Source organism: Sturnus vulgaris, chromosome 25 (genome assembly GCF_052056855.1).
Source record: "Sturnus vulgaris isolate bStuVul1 chromosome 25, bStuVul1.hap1, whole genome shotgun sequence".
Taxonomy (NCBI): Eukaryota; Metazoa; Chordata; class Aves; order Passeriformes; family Sturnidae; genus Sturnus; species Sturnus vulgaris.
Genome location: NC_142267.1, coordinates 680,818 through 692,577, shown reverse-complemented (window position 1 = coordinate 692,577; position 11,760 = coordinate 680,818). Strand labels below are relative to the sequence as shown.

The 11,760-nt window shown below is 44.0% G+C and overlaps 1 protein-coding gene across 4 annotated transcripts in view; it reads right to left on the bottom strand.

The window, feature by feature from the left end:
• Positions 1-11,760, bottom strand: part of CLSTN1 (calsyntenin 1) — a 28,639-nt gene that overhangs the window by 2,889 nt on the left and 13,990 nt on the right. For 2 of the 4 annotated variants that reach the window (XM_014885776.2, XM_014885775.2), the window contains 14 exons: positions 10,941-11,149; positions 10,570-10,719; positions 10,286-10,471; positions 8,989-9,237; positions 8,012-8,133; positions 7,126-7,288; positions 5,990-6,040; positions 4,158-4,315; positions 3,382-3,530; positions 2,700-2,926; positions 2,245-2,415; positions 1,522-1,667; positions 850-985; positions 13-197 (listed from right to left, as the gene is read on the bottom strand). In XM_014885776.2, the coding sequence (XP_014741262.1) occupies positions 13-197; positions 850-985; positions 1,522-1,667; positions 2,245-2,415; positions 2,700-2,926; positions 3,382-3,530; positions 4,158-4,315; positions 5,990-6,040; positions 7,126-7,288; positions 8,012-8,133; positions 8,989-9,237; positions 10,286-10,471; positions 10,570-10,719; positions 10,941-11,149 (2,302 nt within the window). The remainder of the gene's footprint in view (positions 1-12; positions 198-849; positions 986-1,521; positions 1,668-2,244; positions 2,416-2,699; positions 2,927-3,381; positions 3,531-4,157; positions 4,316-5,989; positions 6,041-7,125; positions 7,289-8,011; positions 8,134-8,988; positions 9,238-10,285; positions 10,472-10,569; positions 10,720-10,940; positions 11,150-11,760) is intronic. The other 2 variants (XM_014885777.2, XM_014885778.2) reach the window with 1 other exon arrangement.

Below are 11,760 nucleotides of genomic sequence, written 5' to 3'. Positions count from 1 at the left end.
GCCCAGGGTTACCTCCATGGGGTTCACAGTGATGGTCAAGGCAGAGTCATCCCAGTCCATCTCGTTCTCCTTGCCCGTGTCCTGGTCCCTCATGGTTCTCTGGTGCGCGGCGCGGATCCGGAACACGCCCAGGATGATCATGAACACCAGGAAGCTGACACACACCACGATCACCACCGTGGCTGTGCTGGGGACAACTGCCACACAAAACACAACATTGGTACCCTACACTGTGCTAACTGCTCCCCAGCACCTGCCAGGGGAAATGGCTTTACAGGTGTTTCATGTGTGTTACTGTACTTCACATATTTCACACTAAGGCACTTTGTCTACAGCCACTTGAAAAGTCAGTAGGAAAGTAAAAACAGGACCTCACTTCCTTAAATGTAATTACATCAATCTGAAGGACTGAAAACACAAGGAAAGCACATTCCACCACACACAGACTCTCTCTGAATTGCCTATTTTTCTTCCTCACATCTTACACCCGTGCCAAATTAATGTAATTAAAACAAGAAAGGGCAGATACCATGACTCATCAAAGGAATAGCACTGCAATTCTTTCCTCCTGCCATTCAGAAGAAATTCTGTCCCAGTTCCTCACTTTCTGGAGGTCTTGCAGTCTCCTCCCCTTTTCCAACACACACACACCAACAGAAAGCTCTTCTGCTGGCAGGAGAGGGAATTTCACCGGGTTCTGAAAACTCCCTCCTCCCTGCCTGGGCAACAGCAGAACAAGACTGAGCAGCTGCCTGGTTTATTAGTCCAGCACACTGGTTTAAACTCTGGGAAAAGAACTCTGCAACACCACAAAAAAACAGCTCAACTTCAATGGCTGAGAATCCTGACCTGAAAAGGGATGAGGGTTTGCCAAGTTGTGACCAGAGAGATCAACAAAGGAATGATGCACTGGGTGGATGAACTGTGGCTGGGCAGCAATGTGATTGGCATGTTCCACTGGGCTGGCTGTGTGGATAACATTGACCTAGAGACAAACACAAAGTGTTAAACTCCAGAAACCCAACAGTTTAATTCTGAAGAGATAAAAATAAAGAGAAAAAAATTAAAATTTTAGTGCCTTTAATGCTGTTTTCTGCTATACTTCCATCCATTTAATGTCAGCATACTAAATAATAATTAACCTGTGTACCCTGCTGCAGAGGAAATGCAATTTTAGCCTCTCTGTGCCTTAACATAATTCCTCAGTGTCAGAAATTTACACATCACACACAGAAAACCACGAAGCCACAGTGAACAGCACATCCATCTGTGGCATCCCAGAAGTGGCACACAAAGGCCACTCAGTTCTCTGGTGGCACCACTCTCACTCCATTTGCTAAATTAATAATCTGTGCTTTCAATGCAACCTTTGAACTCCACAACTCCACTAGCCACACCATTTCTTCTACAAACAACAACGACTGTATCTCAAGCTGAAATACAGCACTAAAACCACATTTATATGTAAAACATTGCCTGAAACACTCCCATTTCAGGACACTGTGAATGGGGCTCACCCACCTCCACCCTGAACTCGTTGCTGACGTAGCGCCCGTTGAGCTCGGAGCAGAGCAGTTTGAATTTCCTGTCGAACAGGGACGCCGAGTGCCAGTTCCTGTAGCGGATCAGGTGCAGAACCTCCTCGTAGTTGGCCATGGTGTCCACCCCTGTGGGGACAGACACAGCTCCAGCAGCTGCTCTGGCAAAGCTGGCACAGCTTCACTCACTGCAGAAATATTGCTCCTTTTCTTCACCTAAGTCTGCTTGGCCAAAGAGTTTTTCAAGGAGTACAGAAATGGGAACTGACACACACGTGGGGCTCCACTGAAATCCTCTGGACTGGTTTTGGGAGAAAATCCTAAACCCTAAAGTGAGTCTCTCAAGGGATTCTGGGAGCTTTTCAATGCAAACTTTAATACAACAGAAAAGAATGATGCATGCTCCTAGGCACTGGGCTATCTGTGCAAGGAACAAGCCTTTTCTGGGGCAAAGCCTAACTGCAGTTCCACAGTCCAGAGGTGACCTGCTATTTGGAACAGAGAAAAGAACAGAAGGAAGATTCTAGAATGTTGTATTTTCTAGAGTCACAGCTTTCTACAGAATTGGAATTCTAAAGATAGTCCAAGCTTGAAATTCTAAAAAAAAGGAAATATTTGGAAGAAGGTGTTACAAAACACCTCTCCAGAACTGCTCCCTTTGTCAGTCCCTTCAGACCCTCCCAGGAGCAGCAGCAGGAACCCCCACCTGTGATGATCATGCCCAGGTTGGAACTGCTCATCTCAATGCCTTTCTGCTGCAATCGTGTCATGTCAATCTCCAGGCTCTCTTGTTCCTGATTTAGCTCCTCTCCCAGCACTGTCACCTCACACATATCCAGGTTGTGCATGATCTCTTCAGATACCAGAGACTCTTGGACTAAAAAGCAGAGAAAAAGCCAAAGATTTAAGCAGAAACACCAGAACAAATATTAAAATCAAGGCCTGATGAGAACAGGTATTCACGAAATAATGATTTAAAAAATAAAATACAGAATACAAACAAAGAGATACGAGGATTATCATTTCCAGCTAAGTTTCTGTTAACCCAGACCAGATGATCTACACCTTTTTCCCCTCACTGGACTCTGTATTAAAGGAGAAATCCACAGCTGCTGTGGCAGGAGCCCTGAGGGAGGTGAGGGTGGGCAGCAGGGGAGTTACCTGTGGGATCCTCATCCCCATCCCCCTCCGGCTCCACCTCCCGGGTGATGGTGCTGATGATTCGAAGCTCGGGGAACAGGGAAACGCCCTCGGAGCTCTCGAACTCCGAGGCAGAGCGGGCAAAGTGGTTGATGCCACTGAGGCTGATCTTTGGCTCCTCTGGCTGCAGGACCATGACATAGCCCTCCACAGAGGGAATGGAGACACAGGCCTCTTCGTTGAAACACCTGAGAGACAGAAGCAGGTTTGCAGTCAAGGTGGCTATTTCAGAGGGAAGCACAATTACACACAGTAATTGCTTTATAAATTTTTGAAAAGCTGTCTCAGACCCAAGAGTCTTAGATAAATTCATCAGCTGCTCTGGAAAGTATGAAACAGCCACCGAGGGAGCAATCTTACAATTAATTTTACTTACAGTTACCATTTGGCCTCATTTCTACCTTTTGACTTAGAGCCACAGGTAACCCCTGTAATGAAGCTGTGACACTCCCAGCACTCTGGCAGTAATTCCCTCCCCATCTTACACACTCCCTGCTCCATGCCCAGGCAGAAAGCAGAGTGCTGGTGTGGAAAACATTTGCTGTATTGAAATGTGTGATGGTCACATAGCCCAGGACTCCTTGGTTTCAGCAGGCTCCAGCCCCCCTGCACAGGGATGCTCCAGCCCAGCACCAGGACACACCTGACAGTGCTGGAGATCTTCAGCCTGCGAATGCCAGGGGTGGGGAACTGCCTGGAGTTCAGGTACGAGATGTGCTGCATGGCCTTGTCAACCCTGTCAATGTCATCCCCCTCTATGCTCAGCACAGACTGGCTCGGGTTCATGTGGATCTGAAAAAAGGGAAGAAAACCATAAGAGAACACCCAGTGACATGATGTGGCAGCTCAGACTGGAGTTCAGCACTGGTAATGCAGGATAATTACATCCATATTCAAAGCAACAGGCTCATTATTTGCCAGCCTTGTGGCACACTCTGAACTCCCCACTCACTGCCTTGTCCCAGTGGAATGTATTTTGGGTTTCATTCTTTAAGAAAAAATCCAAGCACATACCATAGTTCTGGTTCTAGTAAGACAGAAGAGACACAGCTAACATAAAGCAGAAATTTAGCTCTTTAAATTTAGTTCACACAACCTTGCCACTGAAAAAGCCACATAATCTCATTTTCTGAAGCTGCTTGTTAAAGATCTCTTATTAGACAATCTGCACAGCTGGTAAAACAGAGGCTTACAAATATGGAGTGTCTCTTCAAGACTTAAAAGACAGCAAAGTAACTTTCATTCCTAAGACCACGTTTATACAAGAAAAATTTCCTAGTTTTATATAATATGAATGCAAAATGCCACAAGAGATGACCTTGTTATATTTGGGATACCCTGTTAACTCTGCCAGTAAAACTTGTCACTCTTATCAGGGAAGGAAGACACAGGTTTCCTTTTGTTTATATGCAAATTTACCTTCACACCTTTGCCAACACCATCAGCCATCTGCAGATCCAGCCCCTCTTTGCAGGTGTACAGGCAATCAATGACCTTCTTGTTCTCCAGTTTTCCAGAACGAATCATCAACCCTGCCAGATTGCCTCGGAAAAACTGAGCCATGTGCAGTTCACCACCTTCAAAAAATGAGGGAGGAAAAGCCTTCACTTGTTTTGATTCATTTTGCCTTTTGTAGAATAACAAGTATGCCAGCTGATACACACAGTATTATACACATGCAGGTTAGTTTTCATCCATTCTGGGGGTTAACCTTGTGATTATGGTCAGGCATAAATAAAGAATTAACCAGTTCACCATGCACGTGGCCCTCAGGCAGCTGTGGCCACCTGGAACTGACTGCTCCATGGCAAGCATTTCAAAAGAAGCCCCATACAGCGACGTGGTGCTCAGAAATCAAACACAGAACCAATGGGATGAGCCATGAAAGCTGAATTTTCCTGCTGAGGTAACACCTCCCTCTCCTCAGGACACAGCACAGCATCCCTGCAGGTGTGAGGGATCTCCCCCAAACTACAGCTTCTCCCTGCTCCAAGGGTGCCAAGGAACTCTGTAAAGTCATTCAGCCCATTGTGAGACAGGTGTCCAAGAGTCACCTGCCCCTCTAAAGGTGCCATCTTCTCTCTGCACATTCAAGTGAGCAGTTTAAACCCAGGGAACTCATTTTTAGATATCTGAGTTCAGTCTGATAAGGGCAGCCTAACAAGGCCTTTATTCCTTAGTGTTTTTGAAGATGATGTCCCAATGATTATCTAGTGCATCTTGCTAAATCCTGGGGCCACAAAACACCACCTGGAAATCTGCATTTCAAGCCCATTACTTACTAAGCAACCTGATTTTAGAAAGATGTCTGAGCTTGTTTTAAAAGTTCTCAGTGATAAAGGATCTTTGATACAATTCAAATATTCAGTGGTGAAACATCCTGTTACAAATTATACAATTTTCATATGGCTTCAGCTTCTGGACACCCTGCTCCCTCCTGGCCAAATTAAAAGGTGATGCTCAGGTAGAAACCTCTTGCCATTTAAATCCAGACTATTCCAGCAATTCTTAGACTTTACAGGAAGGGCACATATCTTGAATTCACTTTTAAAAGTATATGCTAATTTTTAAAACATCTCAAGACACAAAACCAACTGAACTATCACTAAAATTTGTTATGAGGAAATAACCCTGTAGCCAATCTGATATAGCTGGGAGCCAAAGCTTTTCTGCCCATTCACCATAATTAGAATTTTATATAAATATCTCACTGAGTGTCCCCTGTAAATTACAGGTCTGTCTTTATGAGCAGCCTGATCTAAATATTAAATTAGTCTTGTTCTGAGAGAAGAGCAAAGGGAACCTGAGTTCCACAGATCCTTCCCACTGAATAAATTCTATCATAAAGACACATACCTACATGCATAAATGCATACATTTATATAGGATGATGTGTGTTTATGCTTTAACAAAACTGGATGAAAGAGTTTATAGCTGATATTTTACATCAGCAACTTTTTTTCACCGCTTCAGTGCAATCTCAACAGTTGCAGGTTTGTACATGGAGGTACATTTGGATGCAACCAAAAAATACCCAAAACAAACAAACAAAAAAAAAAACAACCCAAAACCAAGCAGAAGTCAGCTGATGATGCTCTGCAAAAAGAAGCACAATGAAGACACAGCCTAGGAGAGGATTATGTGAAGGTCAATGGCCCAAATGCAATGCCTGCATTTCATGCTGTGTGTGAGATGAAGCAATGTCTTGGCTTAAAAATGAAATAAAACAGTAGGGAAAAAACTCCAGCAACCTGCAGAGGTCTCGGGCACAGTTTCATTGTCATTTTCATTTCCTGTATATTCTGTAGAAAAGCAAGAGAAAGAATAGGACAATAGGGAAAGGACCAAGCAATTACAATTTGGCAAACTCTCTAATCCCAGAAAACACAAAGCAGAACATCCCCCAAAATTTGCTTATATTGGCCCCAGCTCCTCAAGGGTTCTGAGTTCTTGGAAACACCGAGAGCTGCAGTGCAGGGAAGACACAGCAGTGTGCTGCTACAGGGACAGTCCTGGCACCACACAGGGACACCAGCAGAGCTGCAGAACACCTGAACCAAGAGAGGAAACCTCACACAAACCACCTTCAGTGACACAAGTCTAACAACTGGCTCCATCTGAGGGGAAATTAAGGTGAGATCCAGACTAATAGAGCAAATCACCAAGATGTATTGAAAGCTGATCAAAAGAAGCCATTATCAACACAGATTTCTTAATCAATAATAGAAATCACGTTTTAAGCAGTCAATTTATCAACTGGAAGCACCAAAGATGAAAAATGGCTTTTAAATTTTTAAAAGAAATGTTAAAAGAACTTCTCCAAAAGGATAAAATCTTTCTCCTTGGAGAGGAGCTGTATCTACAACTTAGAACAGCCTGAACAGAGCAGACAATAAAGCAGATGTCTATTTTTATAAGCACAAATGGTGAAACACCCAGGAGACAGCACTGCTGTGCTGCTCTGCAGAGCTGTCTGCTGCTCAGGCTTCCATTGACAAGAACACTTTTCCTACAAGATGCTTTTCAACCTACTTGAAATGAAGTGTTCTGCTTGGTAATCTGAAGTACATGAGCTATTGCTCCAACTATTATTAAAAATAAGCTATCAGTATTCCCGTGGCCACCACAAAAATCACACTGATGGAACACAGGCTGGTGAGCAGCCTTGTATTTCACACACCTGTGGCCAAGGAGAAAACAAACAAGCACTCATGGAAAAAATGACTCAGAGGAAATAAGTGATACCAGCTTGGAGCAAAACCCATCTGCAAGAGGCAAAACAAGTTACACTTCATGCACTGAGATCATCTGCTGGGTACTTCTAGATAACCACAAAGATTTCGTTTTAAGAAGTTAATTAGAAATATTAACAACTGTAAATAGTTACCTTGCCAACATGCTCCTACCACCAGCTGTGTTTCTATCTTGGAAGGGTGCAGTGGGTAATCCTCAGTGACTGGGAAAGGATCATAGGAAACACCATCCACGTAGAGAGACACTGCAGGAAATTCAACATTCACGACGTAGTGGTGCCACTCTTTGTCACACACCTGAGTGGAGAGAGTTTTAAAAATTCTACTGTCATGTTTTTTTCCCATTACAGTTCAGTAAGTGATCTGGTGCCGTGTTTTACATAAATATACATGCAGATGTACCAACTACCTACAATACAAGCCTGTACAGACACAGTTGATCTTTCACACACATGGCACACATCTGAAAAGCAAACTGACTGCCAAACATTAATAATAAGTTTCTTTGTTCTGTTGCCAATACAGGAAGCTGCATATACTTCCTTTCCTTTAATTTTTGTATTAAATAACAGCATACATCAATCTAAAAATACATTATCTACATGCATGCACATCCTGAAATACTGTTATAAGACAACCTTACTTGACAAAGGACAGGTATTTGCTGAGAGAAACTGTTAAAAAAACATGGCTATTTATCACAGATCCAGAGGGCTGAGAAAATGTCACATGCTCAGAAGTACTGGAATAAATACCTCCTGTTTTCTCATGCACCTTGGAGTGCATTTACTGAAGACAACTGATGTCACAGCTGTAAGACCAACGCTGTATTTTCTACTCCATATTCAAGGTGCAAAGGTGAAGCTGCAGCTGCTTGATCACAAATGAAACAAGCACTGCTGGGTTCTACAGAACAGCCCACCAGGAGTGTGCAGTGGCACGAAGTGTTTGTTACTAAGAACCCTTAGCTGGTGGTTTAGCTCAGCTGTTGGTGCTTTCCCTGTGGCACTGCAGGCTCACCTGGTTGAGTTTCCAGTGGAACTCAGCAGGCTGGAAGCTCTTCCCCGGGGAGGGCTCCTGGCGCAGCAGGAACACCAGGCGGCAGTTGTGCACGTACAGGCTGTAGTGGTGCCGGTTCATGTCTGTGTTTGGATGGACACAGTTATTCCCTGCAAACCCTCACCAACAAACGTCAGCTGCTCTGCAATTCCACACCTAAATATCCAAGTACTGATAGGCAGTAATCAATGCAGAAGTAAATCAGGCGTGGCAAGAGGAATGTAAAACATCTGCACAGTAGTGAGGGCAAACACTCTTGAAGAACCCATGAGGCTCAGGACAGACAGACAAGTCTCTATCCAAACCCAGCCTAAACCAAGGCACAGCACTGGAGAGCCAGAGATAAATCTGTCAGCAGGACAAAAAGAGCTCTATTTGCAAACAGAAGAGCTTTTTTTGTTACAATTGGCAATTATGGAAACAGGGTTATCACATTTCCTTCTTATTAGTGGCATTTTCCAAGTTATTGTTTCTGTGTCACAAGCAGAGAGTGAAATTATGCACAGAATAATAAAAAAAAAACAAACTTCATCTCTGGAGAAAGAAATTATATCCTCCTAAGTAAAAAAAAAAAGATAGACAGCAAATGCTGTCACTAGACCTGATATGTGTGTTGTAATGTTTTCAGGCAGCATCAAGAACAAGGCTATCTTTGGAGATGCAAACTGGAGGCTGCAGTGCCAGAACAAGTGATCTACCACAGCAAAAGAAGTGCATAATGTAAACTGAAATAGAATTAGAAAAACGAGTCTGCCCAAGCTGAAGCTATGTAATCTCAGGCTGAGCCTAAACATATGCACAGCAGTGATTTTTAATGTCAACTTCATTTCAATTCCAAGAAAACCTTAAGGTAGAAAAAACGCTGTCACATGTGCTGCCAGAGCACATAAAAACCCAACCAACCAAAGAGACTGTTTATAACTGAAGTATTGACAAACCTGTCTTGTCTGAATTGCACAGAATTGTCTCTTTCTCTTTGGTTCCAGGCCCGTGCCTCATCCACACAGAAATCATGAAGGGCTCTTGCAGGTTGACTGTGACAACACCATCGGGAACCCTCACAGCCTGGGTGCCATTGAACTCGAAGACCTGGTCACTGTCGTGGCCATTATCCGTGGGCAGCCCCACAGTCCAGTTTGCAGCACTGCTTGGAGGGGGGAGCAGCTCAGCTGTGCCAGCAGCAGCACCTACAACACAAATGCTCACATGAAAACAGACATTTGACAGACCACTGCTGGCTTTAAATTCAACTGTTTATCTCAGCAGTAATTTCTCAGCACCCACTGTCAGGATTATGCACTGCCATCATTCCTTTTAAATAATGTGGCACTAATTACAGGCATCTAATACCGTGGTAACTTCCACAAATTTGACTTCTGGGTAGACAACTAATCTCATAATAAGCAAAACAGTTTCAATCTCCACAGCTGTAGAATCTTATTTTGCCTCCATCTCAGGAAGCTTTTCATTAATGCCATTTGTCCCTCAGCCCCATGAGCACAAAGCCTTTCTCCAGAATCTGTACTTAGCTGAAGGCAGTGCACAGTCACCCTCCCTGCTCCCAGCACAGAGAGCAGCAGGTACCTCAAACGTCACACTGACCTCAATCAGGGAAGAGATCAGCAATTGTCTGGGTCTCTGGGGTTACAAGCTATTCAGACTTTCAATTACTTTAGACTGAGGTTGAAGACATAAATCGTGAGTGATAATTTATCCTGTAATCTCAATTCTTCCATATGGCTACGAAGGACTCACTGATTTTTTATTAGACCCTTAACTGCAGCATAAGTGGACGACAAGGGCCTTTATTCCTAGGGCAAGCACAGTACAAATTTAACTGATCCAAGTTAACTGTTTTTTCTCCAAACCATCCTTTCTTGGTTTTCTCTAGTTCTTCATCATGTATTTCTCAGATTGCAGCCATTACATCCATCATGCTCAGAAAAACCGAGAGACCAAATTCTTTCAGCTCTTGAACATGAATCTCATGCAAGGGACATTATTAGTCTACGTGAGACAGCAGAGAGGCAGAAGAAAGAGATGTTTTACCACATTTGAGAATTATTGTGGAAGTCACCTTCAGGCAATTTCATGCCTTTTGCTGCCAGTGAGGAAATGAGTTGAAGGAAACTATGTGCAAATGAAGACCAGAGCTACTCATTGATTTCTGGTCTAACATAAAATTCAAAGCAAAAGTAAGAACGAGAGACCACTTTAACAAAAGCCTTCTCTCACCACAGAGCCTGTGGATGGATTTCTCAGAGTAGGTGTCTCTATCACAGCCTTTTCCAATATGATTGGTTTCCAGTTCCACCGTTGCTTCAACTGAGGTTATTGGCTCATCACACGTCTCCAAATGCATCCCAGGGAACAGGGCCAAAGAACCAGTGCCAGGCTCATATTCTATTCTTTTGCTCCAACCTGAATATTTATCCAAAGAAACAATATTAAATATCTCTCGTGTTTAAATGAAAGCACCAGCAAATGCTAAAAGAAAAGAGGAAAGAGAGCAAACTAACCTTGCCAGCCAGGCTTGCACGTAGGCTTAATGCTAATTTTAACCAGCACATCCTCAGCAGCTCTCTTCTTCCCACAGTCATAGGCTGTTACCGTCAGTTTATACTGGTGTTCTTTACCATAGCTTAGCTTTTCTGTGTTTTTTATATAACCTGACACAGAAAAAATGCAATTGTCAGACATCAATACAATTCTTCAGGGTCATTGCTGCACAAAATGCATCCAGGTGCCACCTATGTCCTTCATAGAGACAGGAATAAACTCTGCAAGTGAATCACCCTGCAGGTTTGACTCTCCAGTGCCAGACGTGGGGCCCAGAGCCTGCTGAGCAGGGTGACAGTGACAGTGAGTCCCAGCCCCAGCCCCGTCTCACCGTCCTTGTCGATGGCAAAGGGCACATCTGGAGTGACAATCTCGTAGCTGCAGATCTGGCTGAACTGGGGGGAGCAGTCTGCATCCACAGCCTCCACCTTGAGGATGTTGTCATACCTCCTGCCCTCCATGACCGTGGCCTTGTAGGACTTGTCCTTGAACACGGGGGCGTACTCGTTCACGTCGTTCACCTGGATGTGGACTGTGGCCCTGCAGTGACACACACGGGGCTCCCACAGCTCTGGCCACAGCAGCTGCCCCTGGGCCCCACAGCCATGCCAGTCTCTGCACTGCCCCTGTGCCATGTGCTCCCAACAAAACTCACACCCTGCTCGAGGAACAGAAGTAGCCAGGCTTTGTTTCTCACCCAGCTGACCTCGGCTACTCTAGTCCTCATCTTATTTGTGCCCCTCTCTCCACTTCCCACAACTGCTCATCTCCCACATGCTCTGCAGATGTTTACACCAGAGTGTCAAACAGTTATTCTCAAGTGGGTTTTCTAGAGACTATTTTATATTGTGGTTTTTCCTTAGATAAAGATGAGCTAAAGACTGCTTTGTTCCTATTCTTTAATGTAGGCTCCATGCTATTGATCTGGTGAGGCTGTCTGGAAATGATAGAAACATGAATGCTTTGGCATTTTGTTAAGCTTGAGATAGACTGACTTCTTGAACCAGTTTTTTGCATTTAGGAACTGAATTCCAAAACAATATCCAAGTCTGGTATCCCATGCAAACTCCACCATTTCAAGAGTATCAGCAGTTTCCCTGCTTCTATCCCCACCTGGTTTACTACTGTAAATTCAGAGACATCAAGGGGTA